The sequence below is a fragment of the Tachysurus vachellii genome, chromosome 17, assembly GCF_030014155.1.
Source record: "Tachysurus vachellii isolate PV-2020 chromosome 17, HZAU_Pvac_v1, whole genome shotgun sequence".
Lineage (NCBI taxonomy): Eukaryota > Metazoa > Chordata > Actinopteri > Siluriformes > Bagridae > Tachysurus > Tachysurus vachellii.
In genome coordinates, this window is record NC_083476.1 from 5,380,810 (window position 1) to 5,402,840 (window position 22,031).

At 37.8% G+C, this 22,031-nt stretch overlaps 1 protein-coding gene across 1 annotated transcript; it reads left to right on the top strand.

Annotated features, from left to right (window-relative positions):
- The first annotated feature begins 74 nt into the window (after positions 1 to 74).
- man1b1a (mannosidase, alpha, class 1B, member 1a) lies at positions 75 to 17,903 on the top strand. The gene is made up of 14 exons (XM_060891206.1): positions 75 to 351; positions 1,439 to 1,567; positions 4,421 to 4,529; positions 4,654 to 4,820; positions 5,057 to 5,193; positions 5,694 to 5,788; positions 7,258 to 7,449; positions 7,543 to 7,691; positions 7,850 to 8,038; positions 8,558 to 8,748; positions 10,153 to 10,270; positions 10,512 to 10,706; positions 11,297 to 11,428; positions 13,732 to 17,903. Exons 2-14 carry the CDS (start codon positions 1,475 to 1,477, stop codon positions 13,936 to 13,938), a joined length of 1,974 nt encoding a protein of 657 aa, XP_060747189.1. The 5' UTR covers positions 75 to 351; positions 1,439 to 1,474; the 3' UTR covers positions 13,939 to 17,903.
- The last annotated feature ends 4,128 nt before the right edge of the window (positions 17,904 to 22,031 follow it).

The following is a 22,031-nucleotide window of genomic DNA, read 5'->3' on the forward strand; positions in this document are numbered from 1 at the left end:
CCATTTTATTTATAGGGGCTCGAGGAGTTAACGTTACGCCCCTAACGGTCACGTGACACGACTACTGTACGCTATCGGGTAAACACTGTCCTGTTAGACATATATCAGTTAAATAAATGTAAAAAAAAAAAATATTATTATAATTATTAAATAAGCGAAGCTTTAGCATTATTTTTATTGTTAATATTATAGCAAAGGCGTCAAATAAGAGATGCGGATTAGCTTGCATGCTAGGCGGTGTTATTAGCTTGTTAGCTACATGGCTAGTGTCATGGCTGTGTCCATGGCTACAAGCTAATGCTGCTTCAGTCAAGGTAAACTCACTGGTCTCTGGATGTAAACACAGACAAGGTAACTGTTTAACACCACGTGTAGCATCAAGTACAGGCTAGATGTTGTTTACATGTTTATCATAAGCAGTGTTTATGTTATTTTTCTGTTTTAATTGGTCTCTTCTCGACCTGATTAAATATCTGCTTAGATTTAGATTTTCCCATTATCATCTCAAGCGTTATGCCCATAATCACACGTTCAATCACAAAATCATAGGAAATGATTATGGTGAAGCCTTTATTTATTTCACATGGCAAGCTGTGATTTTATTTAGTCATTAATACAAGAGAAAGGGGGGGAAAAGGAGGCTGGTGAGTAAATGAGTGCTTTCTAAAAAACTTTTATTTAAATGTAAGTGATAACGGGAGCTAATTTGTCTCATAGTTATTCCGGATTAAATGTTTAATATTAAATGTAACTATAAATGCTTATAAAGCATTAAAATATCTTCATTACTAAGAAAAAAAATAATGCAATCATTGGTAGATTGTTGTAAGGAATAAGAACCACTGTTTAAGATTAATCAGTTTCGGGGGGTTAATAGGAACTATTTATTTATTTATTTATTTATTTATTTCACAGAAATACTCTGTTAGATAAATAAAAATGAATTGTGCTGTGATTATTTGTAAGTCTCTGTTAATTTCATGGATTTCATTTAAATAATTATTATTATTATTATTTTTTTGCATATTTCAAATGTTGTGGTTTGGAATGGGGTTTGAAATCAGATAAGTGTTGTTTATTATTTTAGCTATAAAAAGCTTTATTATAAACAGCACACCTCCTTACAATATCGTTAATTTCAAACAAATCGAAAGACAAACCTTTTCAATTTCAAGTCTCGAACACAAGCATCTCTCCCTTGCTTTATTGAGAATGAATTTTCTCGACGTTATTTTGTTCTTAAAAATAAATTCTAGATTCTTTTTTTTTTTTATTATCCGCATTATTAATGAAACATTTTGTTGCTATAGCGACAACAGTTACTCTGCTCTCTTTATTATGCGTTCAACAGTCAGTAATATATGTTATATCTCGGTATTTTTTCTACTTTTTTACCTGTTTGTATCATCTGTCTGCTTTTTTATTTTCATTCTTCCAGCTTGGTGTTTGTGAGACAGGATTTTCAGGAGGAGAAATGTATTCAACACAGAGGAAGGACTTTGTATCTCTGACTTTGGGAGAACGCGGCTACAATAACAAAAAGCATCGGAGGCAGTCCTGCTGGAGGGTCAGTATGAGAACGGCTCCATACGGGGCTTTGAGTTAATGGTTGTGACATGCCATTTGCTCACAATCCTTTTAGATTTACTATATTATTATATATAGTATATTTATAGTTATATATTTAGTTATTATATAAATAGTATATAATTTTCACCCTCTAAACAAATAAAAAAAATACCCTGGATGGTGTAAACACATGATTCATTGATTGGTGTAAACACATGATTCATTTATGACTATAATTTATTACTTGTTGTTCCAATATTTTTGGATGGAATTGTGTATATACACACATATATATATATATATGTATATATATACATATATACACACAATTCCATCCAAAAATATTGGAACAACAAGACCAATTCATTTGATTGAATGTGTGGATAAAAGCTGGATAAGACACGAGTTTGGGATTTCAGCTTTTATTTCTGTTTATGTGCATGCATACGTGTTAAACAGCATGGAGTTGCAAAAGTATAGGAACAGATAAGTCATGAAGTATGAAAGCATATGACACTTAATATTTCTTGCTTGCAATAAATGGGACTCATTAATCTCACCAAATTAGAGGTTTTTTCTTATTTTCTGCTGTTTTTTCAGGGTTGTTCTACAGCCTGTTTCAATGATTTAAAACTTTCCACTTTTGTTTCCTGATAATGTTTTTTGTTGAGTTGGCAATGTGTTTTGAGTCATTGTCTTGCTGCATGCTAAAGTTCCTTCTGAATAACTTGGATGTATTTCTATATAAATGCAGACAAATTGTTCCTGTAAACTTCATTCTCAATCATGAGTTATCAGTAAAGATTAGCAAGCCTGTTCCAAAAGCAGGTCATACAAGCCCAAATGCTACCACCACCATGCTTCATGCTTTGCTGTTGTCTTGGCTGAGCTGCTCAGTGTCTGTTGCTCTGTACACCAGCGGTTTCCTTCATTTTTAGGACATTTAGTATTGTTGTATTGGCTGTGCCCAATGTTTGTGCCAAGCCTCTGATTGATTTTGCAAAAACTGCGGTCATCACAAAGGAACTGAAGGCCAAACCCTAGAAAGAGTACATGTTATTTATAGCTTAAATAATCAATCTAAGAGATCGCTTCTTGGTAACAAGAAAAAACGTGACATGTTCCAATAATTTTGCTTGCCTAAAAATTTGGTAGTCTGGTATAAATTGTGCTGTGGTTTAACACATCTACATATGGATGCCATATTTCATATTATAGCAACAACAAATGAATGTTCCAATAGTTTTGGAGAGATCCATCTATCCATCTATCTATCTATCCATCTATCTATCTATCTATCTATCTATCCATCTATCTATCTAATATATATATATATATATATACACACATACATACATACATACACACACACACATTGTTGTCTAATGAAAAATGTATTGATGTATTGTTATCTCCAAGACAGCCCCCTTATTAAGTCGTGCTATGAGTGGGCGAGGAGTCTTTGTTGATTAGCACTGTCTCTCTCTCTGAATGATCCAGTCTTGCTTTCTCTGTCCGATTTTACCATTTTCTGCTGATTGCACTTATTTTTCTGTCTAGACGCCTGATTGCCTATTATGTTGTTCTAGTCCCATATCTTACAGCATTGATCATATGCTCTGCCTCACTTCTAATTAGATATTAGTTTAATATTAACGTTTTGTTCAGGATAACACACTCTGATATACATTTATAGCAGACTTATCCTCCACAAGGATGATGGGCGGTAACAGAGGAAAACGATGCACTCTGTAATTGTCGTCTTAAGAAGTACTGACACCCTCAATCAGGTTGAGTGACAAATAAATATAAAAATAGCTAATCTTACTGTGAGAATCTGAGAGGACTCTACTGCTAATTCTTGAGGAGATTAAAGAATTAAAGATTAAAAACTACTTAGTACAGAATCGGTTCAGATCTACCAGGGTTCTTGGTCCTCTCTCATCAGCTAGGACTCTTCTTTTCAGCTTTCACGACTGGTTTTAGATAGGATCAGCAGACTGGAACATGATAAAAGATAGATTCTGTGATTACTTAAATATTTTTCTGTGGATTTTGGACTTGTGGATTTTTGACTTTTTTTTTCCCTCAAATTCACTTTGAGTGCTTGCTTCCAAAAAACTCTATTCATGTTACATCTGACCATAGAAGTCAGTTCTGGTGGTTTCTAGCGCACTTTAGATGCCTTGTGGTTACATAAAAGAAAAAGCTTTCTTCTGGCCCATTTTATAAATAGTTTGTTGTCAAGGAAGTAGCATTTAATTGTAGCTTTGTTCGGTCCAACGTGATACCGTCTTCTGCAGACTTCCAGTTTTGGGCTCTGTAAAGCTTTTTCCACTGTGTGTGGAGAAAAATGCTTTTTTTCCATGCACGTTCATGGAGGCTCCAGTTGTTTTGCTCAAAATCTGTTTTGTCTGAACGTCAACACACTTGTTTTTTTTTCTTATTTCATTTGTGTATTTTCTGAACGTTTCCATTTCGATAAAAGATTAAGGGAATTCAGTTTCTGTGTCACCACATATCCATTCCCATGTCATAAGCCATAGGTGGCCGCTTAAGAGTTCTTGAACACTCGGGTGAATGTTAAAACTAAAATAAACCTGCAAGTTACATTAATTTCTAGTGTTGCTAATTTTGATGTCCTGTATTATGGTTTAACATGGGATTTTCTCTATTCTAACAAAGTTACTTGATCTAAAGATAAGATTTCTCTCATCTTTCAGTTTGCATTTAAGCTACTTAAACCACACAAAAAAAGACATTTTAACATAACTTTCTTTACCTTCTTATTCATGAGTGCCAATAATTCCGGAGCTGACATTATATTTTGAAACGTCTCTCATCTTTTCAGAAATGGAAGCAGTTTTCTCGACTGCAGCGCAGTCTGATACTGTCTCTCTTCTCCATTCTGTTCATCGGAGGGATCTTCTCTTACCCCAGCCTTTCTGAGCAATGGACAGGTGCTGAGTGTTTTATAAAGAAAATTTGATTCATGTTTGGATTCATACAAAAAACTGACCAGTCAAAAGAGCCTGAAAAGATTCAGTTTCAGTTTAATTACTCTTTCTCTTGCCTTCTCTTTAGATCTGTTTGATGGATCACTGCGGGATGCAAGGGATGACCTGCAGAAGCAGGGTTTCCACCCTATTCCCCCGGGTCAGATATTGAAACCCGTACCTGAGATCATCCTCAAGGAGCCTCCTGAGCCGCAGAGACCGAACGCTTTCGTCCTTCCCAAACCTGTAGCTCTGGTCAGTTCTTGTTTGGAAATAGAAACCAAAGGACACATGTCAATCAAAAATGCTGATGAGTGATAACCAGTTAAAGATGTTCAGAGTAACTTAAGCTCTCATGCCAGTTATTATGCTGTTATATTATGAGGAAAGCTTCTTTAGGTTCAGACGGGTTTTTTCTGATGGACTTTTCTGAATCTAAATGATGAAGCAAGTCACATGATCACGATTCTGCTGTGCTTTATGTCCAACAGAAAAAACCTCCAAGCAAACGTGGTCCTCCAGGCATGCAAAAACAAGGAAATGTGTCAGACTGGCAGGTGAAGGACATACGTGAAGCAGCTGTCCGAGGAGAAGAAGAGCAGGACGAAGAAACACAGACAGTCATTAGGTATAAACTCAATTCGCTGTAGGCGCTGTATACATTAGCAGCTGTCCTAGGACAAATTAACTACCACATATGACAACTATTAAACACGCACGTTTTCCGATGTTGTAGGAACATAATTACTTAGCATTAGTAGAATGTAGTTCTGTTTTTATGCTGTTTGCATTGTGCAGTGCTTTCTGTGTAATCCGTGATCCCCTTATTCGGTTGGAACCATTTTGCATTCAACTCAGTCACTTCACGGAGGCTTAAAATGCATTAAAGGCCATTAAGCTAATGAATAATGTGACAACCATAAAGAGGAACCTCTAAGTAAAGTTATAAATTCGTTTTCATGGACTTAGATTAGATTAATTTGTTCAACTCTTAAGAGCAGCCCTAATACAGACACTTAAAATGCTTAGAAATACTTTAAACGCTTGATTTATTTTATTTACTTACGTCCATTTTTTTGTTCTAAACGTTTATCGGCTCGGGTTCATCGTTCCCTGTTGCCCACACAGCTGGCGAGGGGCCATGATCGAAGCCGTGCAGGACGCTGAGCCGCAGGAGGCAGCAGGAGCCGCAGAAGTTGAAGAAGTCGTCCCTTTACAAATAGGTAGGTCACATCTGCACTATAATGACAATTTATTTTGCAGATTATTTTTTTAATCTACCAAAATCAGCCTTTTTTTATTGTGTATCTCTTTTAATGCTATATTATAAAAAAGCTGGTCCTTAATTATAAAACTGGTTCTTAATCACATTATTTTCATATTAGGTATAAAGTAAACTGCACTTAAAAATAAAGTCACCAAAATGTGAAAAAAATATATCAGTGAGTTATTAAAAAAGGACTTTTGTACCTGTTATTTCCTCTTTTTTTTGCCTACTTCGTTGACTCTAATGGGAATGTAGAGCTGAAAAATGCAAACAAACCTTTGCCCGGTGTGCGAAGAAGTCACACAAATCACGCAAGTGCAGAGAACACAGAGCTGGTGTTAAATAAATAATTAGATAATTATATAAATAGCTAGTTTAATATCCAGAACATGTTTTATTTCTGCAGCACTACAGCTCTTTTAGAGCTCCATTTAGCAGCTCAGATCTACAAAAAAGCTGAGTTTACGAGTTACAAATCGAACAGTGCTACAGCCATCCGTGCTGTCTGGGCAGTAGGGATGGCATATTCTGTCTATCCTGGCAATCACAGCCAAAGATGTTGGTAAATATGAGTAGTTTTGTGATACACTACCCTGTAACACAGCATGAGCAGCATCTAAAAAGATCCTGTGTCTGGCGTCACGTATCTCAGAGGAAGCAGGTGTTAGTTGAACCATTCGGGGATCAAAATTCGAATCTAAACCAGACCCAACGAGCAAATGATCTAAAATGATCAATTCAGAATCAGCAAATGGTATAATAGGTTTGAAAGGTTTTTATTGACTCGTTGACCTATACACGTGTTATGTCTATTTGCTGGCATATTGATTTTATTTTGTCTAGGAAGCGCAATGTTGTTTTGGGCTGCACCTCAGTTCAATTGCTTTGTAGTCACCTTCCAGAATAAACAGCACAGAGAAGGAAAATTGAAAATGCAAATTCAATCCATTCAAATTTAAATGAACTCAATGCTGTCAGTCAGATAACCAGTTAAGTACATTACCTTTACCTAATTATGGAAGCCAACAATTTGAACTATTTATCCCTAAAGTATTTTCTTGTTGTGTATTTTTTGGACTTTTTTTTTTTTTGTAATATGTTCCCTGAGCCTCTGGGGTAATATGTCCTCCTTGTGCCTCTGGGGTTTCCTCCCGTTTCTCCGGGTCCTTTCCTAGTCCAGACGTGTGCTGTAGGCTGACTGGCATTTCTAAATTGTCCATAGTGTGTGAATGTGTGTACGGTTGTGAGTGTGATTGTCCTGTGATGGGTTAGCATCTCATCCAGGGTGTGCCCTGCCTTGTACCTCGAGTCATCAGGGATAGACTCCAGTTTCCTGCTTTTCTGTGTAAGATAAGCGGTACACAATATGAACGATGTCCTTCTTTAGTCCCATTCAGTCCCTGATGACAGGATATCCTTCTTTAGTCCCAGTGAACCCAGTGGACAGGGTGGAGGCTGTCAGAGAAGCCTTCAGGCATGCATGGAAAGGCTACAAAGCATTTGCATGGGGTCATGATGAGCTGAAGCCTGTCTCGAAGACACACAGGGAGTGGTTCGGTTTGGGTCTCACCCTCATAGATGCACTCGACACCATGTGGATTCTCGGCTTGAAAGAAGGTACCAGTGCAGCAGGCGCTTTTGAGACGTTTGATAACATGTAGTATGTCTGTCTTGCCTCATAACTCTAGGTGTCCTCTCTTTTTCTCTCAGAGTTTGAGGAAGCTAGAAGATGGGTAGAGACAGAGTTATCATTCTCCAAGAATGTTGATGTCAATCTGTTTGAGAGCACCATCCGCATTCTCGGAGGCCTCCTGAGCACTTATCACCTTACTGGAGACACTCTGTTCCTGAACAAGGCTGTTAGTAGCTCAAACACACACTTTCCTGGAGCTCATAGTGAAAGGACAGTCAGCATTTGTATAAGAACAAAGCTTTTAAGGTCTTTTAGCGTAATTTAACGCGAGTGCTTTGTCAGAGTGTCTGTATGCTAACTCTTACACTTAATATTTTCCCTTAGAAAGACATTGGTTCTAGATTAATGCCTGCTTTCAAGACACCGTCCAAGATCCCTTATTCTGATGTGAATATCGGTAAAGGCACCGCTCACCCCCCACGCTGGACCAGCGACAGCACCGTGGCCGAGGTCACCAGCATCCAGCTGGAGTTTCGTGAGCTCAGCAGGCTCACTCAGGATCCACAGTATCAGGTACTGACTCTTATTCTAACAGGATTTGATTTATATACTACATCCGTAGCACTGACAGTAGCTTCAAGGTATGCAAAGTTTACATCAGACTTTTCTGATGGACTCTCCAGATAAACTGTTTAAAAAATGCATCTAAATGTGACCTGGCAAGGTTTTCATTAATGGTTTTGGAAGGAGTCTGCAGAGTCAGAGTTTAGTAACAGGGTAAAGCTATCATTTTAAGTTTTCTAACATGGAAAAGTCTTCAGGAAAGTAAGTTGTAACTATTATAATGTACAGTAGAAAATAAACTAATTTGTGTACAATATTAACAATAAATGGACAAAAAAAGTGACGTTTTTTGTGCCAGCTTTGGGATGGTAACAGACTGAATCACACCACCACCTTGTTGCTAACTTTCCTATAAAAGCATATCCCATTATACATTTTTTGACATTAGTACTTATGGCATATAAAAATAAAACCATCTTTCTAGCATACTATGTATGTTTTTGTTTTTGCGCCTGTGTTTGTGGTCAGAATGCAGTGGATGAGGTGATGAAGCTGGTCCACAAGCTGGATGGGAAGCGTGATGGTCTGGTGCCAATGTTTATCAACACCAACAGTGGCAAGTTCACCCACCGAGGAGTGTTTACTCTGGGAGCCCGTGCAGACAGCTACTACGAATACCTGCTCAAACAGTGGCTACAGGGAGGGAAAAAGGACGACACGTGAGTGGAGAATTAATGACTGAAATCCGTCAGAAAGCATCCTCAGATCTGGATAATCGAGGCAGCTAAATGCTGTAAATGTAAATTTTGTTAGAACCTTTATACATATTTGTATCCGTTAATAATTAATCAGAAGGAAAGCCAATGTATCAAGCTGTGGACTTTTATTATGTGGTTCAGAATGGAACTTTGTATTGGACTGAGTCTTTATAACCTTCGTTTTTAAGAGAATGCTGAGTCCACATTCTCCTGGGCTCAAATGAATAACCTGGAACAGTCACATTTTTCGCTTTATTCCTTTTTTTTTCCACCCTCTTATCTGACCCTGTACTGCTGTGCTGTGAATGGTGAATGAATGTCTGTCTGTCCACCTTCGTGTCTGTCTGCCCGCCTTCCTGTCTGTCTGCATGTTTGCCTTCAAGTCTTCCTGTCTGTCTGTCTTCCTGGCTGTCTGCCTGCCCGTCTGTCTGTCTGCCTGGCTGTCTGGCTCTGATAAGAATGCCTGGCCGTTTGTGTTCCTCTCACCTCGCTGCTCACCACCTGATCATGATTGGCCTCCCTCCAGTGCATACATAATACTGAGATGCTGCTGGATGCTGCTCCATCTCAACACTGTGCACTTTTTAAATCCTCATTTTAAAATATTCCAGTAAAAATTAGAGAAGGGTTAGATGGCAAAAATTAAAGAAAAGAAAAAAGTCATACTTTGTAATTAAAGTAACACTTTGTCTGTAGTGCAGTGTGTGATCAAGTCAAGTCAAGAAGCTTTTATTGTCATTTCAACCATATATAGCTGTTGCAGTACGCAGTGAAATGAGACAACGTTTCTCCAGGATCATGGTGCTACATTAAACAAAGACATGGCTAGGACTTAGTACTGTAAGTAGTCTTAGCCACATATACTGCAACTGTGCAACCTGGTGCAAACAGTGCAGGAAAAGACAGACAAGACAGTGCAGGACAAAATGATAATGCAGACAAAAAGGTTACAAGACAATACACAAAATACAAAAAAGACAATACACAAAAGACAGTAAACAAAAAACTGCGCAGACCGACCAGTGTCAATACTATATGTAAATACTGTAAGTTCAGTGATCTAGCACACGATTGTGATTTTATTTTTCTCATTTTACTTATCAGGGCTTTTACTTATATAATCTAACGGACAACCAAGTTACTGTTTTACCTTAATGCCCCATCGATTTAGACCATTTTTGCTTTCTATTGTTGTACAGCACTTGAATATTTTTACCTGTAGGAGGCAAATTCGATCAAACATCATGCTAGGTGCAAAGGGAAGTTTTATTATTGTACAGCACACTGCATAAGTATTTGACAACACTTGAAAATTTTGCACACACTTCTATGATAGGTAATATGAGCGTGTGTGTGTGTGTTTAGGTTACTGGAGGACTACCTTCAGGCTGTTGAAGGGGTGAAGAAAAACCTACTTAAACAGACAGCCAGTAAGCACACCTTCGTAGGAGAGTTATCTCACGGACGTCTCAACCCCAAAATGGTGAGAGATTAATGGAAAATCTGTCGTGTCCAGGGTTTTTGTTTAGATAACATCCCACATTTGGAATTAATCTGTAGGCCGTCGGTGTTTGGGGCATCTGTGTGTTTAATCCACAGATTTGGATACAGTGTTCTTAATGAGTTCTGTGGAATTGGATTGCTTATGAGGACGAACGTTGGCATTACAGATGGCGATTTCTGAATCCGTGACCTGCTGGAATCTCTTCTGTTTTTCTTTCCAGGATCATTTGGTGTGTTTTCTCCCGGGCACGCTGGCTCTGGGAGCACATAACGGCCTGCCAGCTGACCACATGGATCTGGCTGTGCAGCTGATGGAGACATGCTATCAAATGTATGTGCAGATGGAGACCGGCCTGAGCCCTGAGATCGCCCACTTCAATCTGTACAGCCTCAGCGGCCATGACGTAGAAGTCAAAGTAAATGTTTTGTGTTTGAAATCTGATTCTTTCTCACTTCTGTAGTCATGAACAGCTACTGAACGAATCTATTATATCGTCGCTGTCGGGCGGAATCCTCGTATCTCCAAAACCATTACTTTTCAGGAAATTAAAAAAACGCCGTACCTTATCGGCAGTGCACAGGGTTTAGTCCGCATTACAGTGGATTGTCTTGCGCTAAATTCCTGTCCTCAGACGCGCACCAGAACTAGCGGGGGGCAAGATTTTTTTTTCTTTGAGCCCAGTGTTTTGAAGACATTTACCTCAGAAGACGTGTTGATTCGATGCGACTCTTCTTGAGGAGAAATATGCCACGAAGCTCTCCCGCGGAGTGAGGAAGAGGTGGAGAGTTGAAGTGTCCAATGGAGTTATGAGATTTGCGCTCAAGCTATTTTCAAGACTTTAGATTGGTTAATAACTTGTAAAAATAACAGACCCACGTGGGGACTGACCAATAGCATCGATATGTGAAAAAATATGACATTGACCAAATTTGGACATACGAGGTTTCCGCCCGACAGCGACGATATATTATATAATACATTTCTACTCTGTGCGTTTCTGTGTAGCCAGCTGACAGACACAACCTCCTGAGACCGGAGACGGTGGAGAGTCTGTTCTACCTGTACAGATTTACCCAGGACAAAAAATACAGAGACTGGGGCTGGCAAATCCTAGAGAGCTTTAATAAGTACACCAGGGTGAGTTTTAATCCTCAGCTTCATGCCATTACCTACCTGTTAACCTAGTGAAACTGGTTTTTAAAATAAATAAGAGAGATTTTCTACAAAGCCTTAGTGGATGAAATCAGTGGGGATCTTTTCAGGTTTCTTCTTTCTTGTCCCATTCAGCCTGTCTATTATATGGTCACTAAAACCTTTTCTTACATAAGATTTTTTTCCCCCAGGATTAATAAATTCAATTGAGATTTTTGTAGGAACTGTGACACTGAAGTAGACTTAGAAAATATGCATGCAGATCATTTTAATAATCTGCATAACAGATTATTTTCTCAGCCCTGAAGCTGCTTCTAAAGGCTGCAGTAATCATTAGGTCTGTCCTGTGCTCGACTCAACACTCCTATTCACAATACGCTTATAAGGAACATCCTTTCACCACACATAGTACATGTTCAGAATTACACACAGGGTTTCTTTTGTGTTTTCTTCCTTGTCTCATCTCAGGGACTCTTTCTTTGCCACATATGTCACATATGACATATGGACGTCTATAGGTTTCTATTTTCATGCCATCAGCCATCAAGTTGCCCATGTATAAATGCCAAGGATGTGTAAATCCACAGCTGCCCAACTCACTGCAGAATTAAATGCGCACCTCTTTTGTCAGGAGTTCCACTGGGTCAGTATTCATAGTCAGGCTGCTGGTCAGTCTTGCCAATGCCAAGCATTTGTTTCAATCGTGGCAGCAGTGGAAATCTTTGGCTGTGGACAATGTGGAACATGATCTGCTCTCTGATGTGTCCATTGTCTGGAGAAGCCCTTAAGGAGAATACTACCGGGACTGACGCTTGGTCACTATGAAGCACCAGGTGGATCAGTGATGGTTTGGGCTGCAATATCATGCCACTCCAAAGGCCCAGTATTTGTGGTAGGTGGTACCCTGAATGTGGTGGCAAGAATCCAAACAAGTGGTTTGATGAACATTGAAGTAAAGTTGAACATCTCGCTTATTGATGTCTAAAAACCAGGTGTTTTAGTTTCAGTGTGTGTGTGTGTGTGTGTGTGTGTGTGTGTGTGTGTGTGTGTAGATTTATTTGATTGTTGTTAATCTTATTTATTTTATATTTTATTTTTATTTTAAACTCTTATTTGATGTATATGTTTTCTTTGATATTACTATACTTGCTTGCACTGATGCGCCAGTTTATACAGTATTTTCCCTGCGGGGAATTAATAAATGAGTAAATCTCCTGATCTGTAGTTTTATACAGCTGCTTTGTGACAATATCCATTGTTAAAAACAGTATAGAAATCCAATTCAGTTCAAATCAATCCAATTCAGCTTTGTGTTTCAGTTTGTGTTGCTAAAAACACAAAGCTGTTTTGCGACGAATATTGTTATTTTGATTGTTAACCATTATCATATTTTCCCATTTGAGTAGGCTGGAATTGATGGGTGCCAGAAATTTCCCATTACATTGACAGCCGCGTCATTGAGCATGAGGTAGAGTAGAGGGTGAGGATATGTTTCAATCAAAAAAATATAAAAAAATTGTTTTTGTTTGTGTGCCAAGGTGTTTCTGAGTCTCCTCTTGACTACTAATGAGACCTCCAAAATTTGTATTTGCAAAAAAAAAAAAAAAGGATCCATGAGTGCAGGTGTACAAGAAGTAAAGGAGCATTGAGAACACGCATCCCTTAGGTACTGACGGACAGCCCGGGATCATTTACTGTCGAGCTGTAATGAATTTGAAACCCAATTCCACAAAATAAATATAGGAAAGACAGAAGACTTTGCACAAGCTCAATGACAAGCTCAAGAGAGAGAGAGAGAGAGAGAGGGAGAGAAGTGAGGCTGGAGTACGAACGAATGTTTATAGCTGCTGTGCTTCATAAAGATGAGAACATTAAACAAAACTATTTTGTCTGCACTTTTTTATTATTATTAAATAACTGTGCTTGTAAGTTGGTAATAATTCCTTGTAAGCATCATCTAAACTCTAATAGTGTCTCCTAAAAAGTCGCTGTTCAATATAACGGTATGTGGATGACATTATTAATGTTTTATGGTTGTTAATAAATATTTCAGTTACTTTAGAATTATTCACAGGTCATTACTAAGGAAAAATGTTCTTCTGAACAGTATAGGTTATTATTATAAACAAATAAAACATGATTAGAAGTGATCAAGGAAGGATTAGAAGTGATGGTGCATTATTAAAGCTGTATGGTCTTTATTAACTTACAGTATATATACGTACATACATGCATTTCCGTGTAAAGTTGACAACACTAAAGTCACACCAAAGTGCTTGTATTCTCAGGTCCCCAGCGGAGGCTACACGTCTATAGGGAACGTACGAGACCCGGTCAATCCCAGCCTCAAGGACAAGATGGAGAGCTTCTTCCTCGGAGAGACGCTGAAGTACCTGTTCTTGCTGTTCTCTGACGATCCTGAGCTGATCAGTTTGGATAAGTATGTATTCAACACTGAGGCTCATCCTCTTCCTATTTGGCCTTTGGTATCATGACCTGCACCGGAGCTGTATAGGCTTCAGTATGCTCTGAGAAGGGCATCTTCTTCAGAGCTCTTCATCTGGATCAAAGAGCAAGTGGAGCTTCAGAGTAGAACTCGTTAACGGTCTTGCGTCTGCCTTACGTCACCCGATCTGTGGTGGCGACACGTACACGGATCGAACTGAAAGGAAGAACTGGTTCATTCCGATAGATTTAAGGCTGTTAAATCATTTATCTCCCTCCACACATGCGCTATTAGAGATAAAACCCTGGTATAATTAGGCTATTGCTCCTCGTCATCCCCATTTTGGATTACATGCATAAGACCGCTCAGATTCCATGCTGTAAAAAAAAGTAAGGCATTTACTATGCGTTTTTCTATCTTCTATCGCACGTGAGGTTTTAGCATTTCGTCTTGTCGACGTGACGAGCTCTCACGCAGGGGACCCACAAACGCATTTCTGCGTATTACATTTATGAGATACAGGATGCATTTAGGACCACGTTGAACAGTCAACCGTTTGTTTTTAAGAGTTATATTTTATTTGATGGCTCTAAGGCCTGGGAGATTTTATTTGTTTCTGTTCACTTCATCTGACAGCTTTAGCACTTTAGTAAAAAAGCCCATGACTTGATTTACTATCGTTCCCTCCGGGAGCTTCTCAAGCTGAAGCGCTGTTTTCTTCTTCGCCAGCCGTGAGACAAAAGCACAGCTAGACTTTTGATTCGTGGCAAAAAAAACAAACAAAAAAAAACAATCCTTTTTTGTAATTTTGGATGCTTCTGATGCCTGTGAGGTGAATTGCAATGAAAATACTGATAAGCTACCTAAAGCTAGACTTAAATTTCTGTGTATTCGTATCTCGGCACGTCACACACAGGAGTCTGCTAGAATACTCCACTCTTTAACAAGTTCTATATGTTTATTGTATATTGGTGGTATAACCGTGAACAGTCGGGCTTTGAGAATAATATACAGAAGTTGTTGCTGGATAGAATAAAAGACTAAAGCAATGCTGCATCTCTCTAAAAAAAAATAATTTCAATTAATACGCGATCGTTCATGGATTTTCCCTTCAGCGGATGTAAAGAAGGTGAGTTCGAGGTGTATACACTGTACATAAGGACTATTTTTGGCGGCATTACCTTTACCCTGAACCTCTGTATGGTCTCATATCCATATCAAAAGTGTGCACGTGCTGCAGGTTTTTTTGCTAAAACGTACAGTATGAAATAAAAATGTGGCAGCACAAAGAAAGCATGACGGCTGATTTAAAAAAAAAAATAATAATAATAATTATGCAGCATGGATCGTCCTGTAGTTATTTATCAGCTCGGACCTTGTGAATTTTAATTACTTACATGAACTCGTCTGATTCACAAAATGAATCACTGCCAGGATTAATATTAATATTTTTTTTTTATCAGTTAGTTTCTATGTACTTTTATTTGTAATTGTACTGCGAGTGTGTACAAAGAGAGAGCCGCTAGAGCGGAGTAGAAAAAGAAACCGTACGAGTCTAGCCTCCTAGAACACATCACCTCCTGCTAGGCTATGATGCCTTTCTGTGTGTCCTGGGTTAAGTTTTAGGGTCTGTACAGAAATATTAATCGACTATAAGTGGTCGAGTTGAGCAGCTGTGTCGAGACGGAGGCCGGAGCCGATTTCAGGGACAGAAAATTTCATACAGAATCGAAGACATTAGTTAGTTCTTTTATGACGCAGTATTTTTTCTAAGGAAACGGTTCTCAAAGCAGGGTCCAGTAAGGATATTTATTTATTTATTTATTTATTTTTATTAGGTCTATTACTTAATTACTTGTTTAGCTGGTCACATGAAATGAATGAACTTGATTCAAAACTCAATAACTAGTTAAGATTTGAAACACAAAGTTCTCTGACCTTGTAATAGACTGGCATCCTGTTCAGCATGTACCCTACCTTGTGCCCCGAGTCACCCATGATTGTCACCGAGGTTAGATCACAGTTGTTCTTCTTGAATGGATGGATGGATGGAAGCTTCATGGAGAAATGAAGGGGTCCTGTGAATTTATTTATTTATTTATTTATTTTTTATTTTTTTACATTTTAACCAACAAACCTGTTAACCTGCATTTTGGATTTAAAATACCTTACAAAATCTGCTGTTTTTACTTCTTACAGCAAAGGATTTCTTTTATCTTTAACTCCGTACCGATTTATTTTCTGTACATCATTCAAGTATAATAACAAATACGAGAATCATTAATTATTTATCAGTAATTAGTTATTAGGCAACCGCTAATTCGTCATTATATTATAATAGGTTTATTGGATCCGTAGAGCTTTTTTAGTCCAGAACTTTCCATGTACAGAGCACATTTTGTCACTAGATTTCTTGTCATTATGTAAAAATCTCATTATTGAGTTATTGATTCTTGGATTAAATTCATTCAGTTCTAGTGACCAAGCTAATAAATTAAAGGGGAAAAAAAAAATCTGCCTTAAACCACTCAACTAATGAGTGCTTTACTCACCCGTTACTGCTCTTTAGACGATTTATTCATCGTCACTATCTCGCTAAATCCGAGTGGTTGAGTCCTGAACGATGTTTATAATAAGTGTTTGTTTTGATCGTATTTACCTTGCTGTAATCTTCACACATGCAGCAAGATTTGGCAAAAAAAATTGAGGCAAATAAAGATTTGAGATCCAGGCGTTTAACCTGCAGTCATGTTCATTTCAGTGTTTGAGCGCTTATTCTGACTCGTGTCACGCTTTGCTTTTTATACCCTGTCATTTTTGGAGGCTTATCTGTGATAGGTTACCACATGCTCTAAACCTCCTGAAGCGCTCGGCTTATGCGTAGATAAGCTTTTTAGCAAAATAGCACATTTCCTCCCGTTGTAATTTATTGCAGGAATGACAGACAGCTTCGTTTTGCCTGCTCATTCAGAGCATGGTGGAAACCTCAGGATTGTTTTCCGATCCTGAAACGAGTGCCATAAAGAATGCAGAGTCTGCTCGACTCGTCGTCCTCGACGGCGGATGGGTCGTGGTGATTCCTGTTTGTTTTACTAGCATGCAGCACTTAAAGCAGGAGCTGTGAAGGATGTCGCCTCAGGCCCGAGATGCTTTTAGTAACGACCTATGTATTCTCTTGTAAGATCTAAAAAATGCATCTGTCACTATTGATTCCTTTATTATCAGTCTATTATGTTGTCTGACATAATCGCAACCGGTGAAGGACAGCAGTGAAAAAGGATTGCATTCATGATAACATATACACACACACACACACACACACACACACCGGCCACATCTTCTTATTCATGCAGTTCTTTGTTCATCAAATCATGTTTCCAAGCAAATTGATGAAAAAAAAAGACCAAGTCAGGTTTTTCAAGTGTTCTTATCTTCAACTGTCCAGTTTTTGATGATCTTGTGCCCACAAAGATTCTTGTTCTTGGCTGACAGGAGTGGATGGTCATTGATTGGGCATTTGGAGATGCTTTTCTGCTCACCACGGTTGTAAAGAATGTTTATATTTTTACAATTTTTTATTTTTTTTTATTTTATTTTTTTTACGGACTTACTGTAGACCTCCTGCTGGCTCAAATCAATCGAACCGTTTTATGCCATCCTGCATATTTAGCAAAGCTTTTCCATCTACAGGAAATGTATTTTTTTTTTTTGTATGTATAAGTTCCAGGAGTTTGGCAACCACACCATTGACTGATTGGATAATTACATGAATGAGCAGGTGTGTAAGTGTTCCTGTTAAAATGGCAGATGAGTGACCTTAAGAGTCTTTTTATTTATTTATTTATTTATTTATTTTCTTTGCAGTAATGCTTAATATAATGTTTGCTTAATGAAGCAACAAGTCCTTCCTTGCTGTTTTTGGCTGCTTTATTTGTTTATCATCAGATATGTTACAATCCGATTATCTGAACCTCTGTACTACGTTCTGTAAATAAAATTCGTAAGAATCCTCAACTTTTGACTTGAGTGCATGTGCACTTAATGTCTTTTGGCCTAAAAACAGATTTTGTCATGCTGTAGTTGATGTTTATTTCATTTGTCAAGACAGTTTATGCTATCTGTTAGCAGATCCATTATCGTGCAGTAATTGTTGCCATAGCCTGCTAAATTATGCAATTTTTTTGTGAATTATTATTTAGTTACCATATGACCAAGCTCATGTTTGATTAGACTGAGAAAACATTTTTTCTCAGTCTAATCAATATCATTGTCAGTAGAATGAACTCAATCCTTATTTCTAAGTAAGAATGAATAAAAACTCATTTGTTTATTTAGCTTTAATATTATCCACAAAACAGCTTTTCTATCTTGAAGACATTCCCGTATTATATCATTACCATCTTTTAGCCCGTGACTAAACACTGACGCTGGAGACTCCTTCCTGCGGGCTTAAATAAAAGTCTCTTTATGTCCACCGTCTGTCATACAAATCCCTGTGTTAGCTGTTGCTATAGAAACAATAATGTATTTGAACAAGCACCTTAATATAATCTTTGTGATTTTCCTCGCAGCCAGCAGTGTAATAAATAACAAATCATGTGAGTCTGGTTTCAGTGAAAAATAAAATTCAGAGCTCTTTGGTGTGTAAATAATAATATCACAAAGTGCTTTATATCTGCCTGGTGATGTAAGGATTGTTTTTACAGTACGTGTTGATAGTTAAACGCTTCTGTATTCTTATTTGAAGTGGTGGTGTGTTTCTAATCATACTGTACATTTCCCATTTTTTATAGCCCTGGAGAAAGATGTAATAGCATGTTTATAACATGTTTGTGCATGCTGTGGGAAGGGATATTAGTTTAAACCACTAGTTTCTGCAGGAACGTCGGATTGCGACAGTTTGCTGAACAAAATACGGCCTTGGAACTCTTACAGACCTTCAGCTCAGGCAATTTCCTGCTTGGCTACAAGCTGAGACGAGTGCAGACCCCGCTGACCCTGCTGCGTCTTCAGAGCTGAAAGCGTACATAATTACCTGTCTTTATCATGCCTGTTTACAGCCCAGTCGAAGTGTCGCAGAAATTTGAAACCAGCAGGGTTTGTAGCCAAGCTGTTGTTGAGGCACTGGTGCTGTTTTGACTACCAAAGTGTCTTATTTTTAATCCAGAAATGCTTCAGATTAAAGCTCCTGATCATGGTTTAAATGCCTTAATTATAATGATTAAATTTCACACCACTATTAAGACTCCATTAGTACGCGTATGCAAGTGTGACACGAGTGTATTATCTACGTAGTAATCCAAGCCCGTGGTTCAGGACTCCGATTATATGAATGTTTATGAGCATGTTACGGCAGACTCTGGCTTCTGTGACAATCCGACTGTTCTTGGAGCCAGAAACAGCTGCCATTACAACATGCCCTTAGGCTGTACTGTATGTGAGCCCATGGCAAAGGATTTAGAATTTCTGAAAATGTCACTAGGGAGAAAAGTAAAAAAAAAAAACAAAAAAAAACTTTTTAGCTTTTGCCTACAAAGATAAAAATGGACCCTCCAACCTTCTAGCACTGCTTGACTGGTCCCACTATCTTTCAGTATACAAAGAAGGTAGGTGTTTAAATAAACTTCTCCTAGATATCAAACTGCTGAGTCACTGGCGGTCTTCTCTAGACCTTGCTGTTTTTACTCTCAACAAAGTTTCTAGACTGTATCCTTAATCCATGACCTACTGAACTAGTATCGATGTATTTGTTGACATAGATTTTAAAGCACTTGATAAGGGCGTATATGCCAAATGCTAGGGGTAAAAAAAAATGGGAAGTTAGCACTGGGTCTACATGTTGGATTGCATTACCACTGTTTCTGACTATATTTAATATATTTTATAAAAAAAATGTAATCTTCTTTGATATATTCTTTGAGATATATATATCTCGAAGAATATATATATATATATATATATATATATATATATATATATATATATATATATATATATATATATATATAAATATATATATATATTTTAGTATAAGGTTGAGGTTTGTAATAAGGTACAGCTGAATACAATATAAGAAAAAATAAACATATATTTATTTATTTGTTCTTATATTGTATTCACCTGTAACTTATTTTTTTATTCCTTCATTTTGTTCTTTTATCTACTATCGGCTTTTATCTACCATTAACTATTATCTACTATCTAATAAATCTATCTGGCAGGTGTGAGTGAGTTTTTTTTGGAGGGTTTTTTCTCGTCGTACAAAGCATTCTCTACATGTCGTACTGCGTATGATCGTGTATGTGACAAGTAGAATCTGAAGTTGTTAAATGCCGGGGTAAGGTAGGAGTATAATGTGATGCTGTATCTGTAACTGTGTAGTGCTGTGGTTTCAGTCATAATGCACACCTCAGGTCTTCATAAAACACCTTATTGTAAGTCACTGTATTAATCGTGTTCTAACTGAGAAATTGAACAACAACAAAAAAATTTGTAGTAGCATTTAGATATAATTTAGGATTAATGCGTCTAATTGCGGCACTACACAGTCTGGCAGGGGTAGATGAAAGAAGAGGGTGGATGTCAGCTGCTTCCTATGGATAACTCATGATTAGATGACAATGAGATTGAAAGAGGCTGCCATCTTGAACCATTTATCCAGGCAGAGAGAGTCAGAGGTGATATAAAGGCGTTCATTATACGCATGTACTTTAATACGTGGATAAATAAAGAATATGATATGAAGGGCACACTGTGTCATAAAAGTGACTTAACTATGTCATAAACATGTCATGCTGTCATGACAGTTTATATCCAGTTGTATTGCAGGGTCATGTTATAATAATTCATGAAAGTGCCCTAGTGTTTGGCTTCTGAAATGTTTCTTTGGCTGCCAAATGGTTCTAAATGTTTACATGGGTTTTAACCCTAACAATAACCCAATTTCATTGGGAAAATAAGCTTTTATTTTTTTTTTTAATCATGTGTGCGTCATGCTATGATAACTTCTCATCAAAGGTTATGGGCTCTGTTCTATATGGAGATGTCTTTTGTTCTCTTTGAAAGACAAACCAACGAACGCTTTAGGTTGATAAAAACAGTTTTACCTTACACAAAATTGGAGTGACTGTTACCATGGTTACTCTTTCAAATCACAGCACATCACAAGTGTTTTATTTCTCTTTTACCTCAGCCAAAGAACATTAACGCTTAACACGTACTCTTTAATTTAGTCGTATATACTGTAGCTATGCTAAACATTCCAGAAATACATTTGTTCACGTTATTACTTTATAAAGCATTATAAGTAATATAAGTGATTATACTTTTATGCTTTATACAGTAAGTACTTATTTATAACATTAAAGCAGCTATAAATGAGTTACTTTATTAAAATAACAAAATGTAGCTCATCGTGTTTTTTGTCACAAACACTAAAGACTCAGCTTTACTTGAAAAAGCATAAAGCGACACAGAGACTCTTTCCAAAAGTGCAAAGGAAATGTATCCTCATAGAAAATGATGTTTTGGTCATTTTGTTGAGTGTCCAACATACAATTTCTTGTGTAAGCTGTTATTATAGAAAGAACAGCATAGTCTCATCCCAGCCGCTCATACTAGACTCAGATTTTTAACTAGTAGTAAAAAATAAAACAAAACCATGCTATACACCTAGACATGGGGTTGAATGGCAGCTCGTACGACATCTTCATGTTTCCAGAGTGGCTATGTTAATCTCATGCTGCCAGATTTAATGAAACCTGAGAAACCTGGGAAAGATAAAGACAGAGAAAGGCAGTGAGCCATGGAATAAATATTAAAAATATTGGCCTAGCAGGCCGGCGATGTGTCCTCAGTAGATGCAGGAGCAGGTAGATGGGGATTAGCTGTACTGGATGTCTAGAGAACGGCTGTGCTGCGTGGGCAGTGTGCACCGCTCTCATCTCCGCCAGTCTGACAGCTTCTCCGCAGGGACCACCTGTCTGCCTGACTATTCAGAGCTAATGGTAAACACTACAGTTCTTCATATAGCCCGTGAGCGCTCTCACGCTCTCCTACGGACTGAAAGGTGCGTCATACGCCCACATGGCATTCATGCCTTTAACCTGGCCAAACACAAACCGTATGAACCGTCACTCAGAA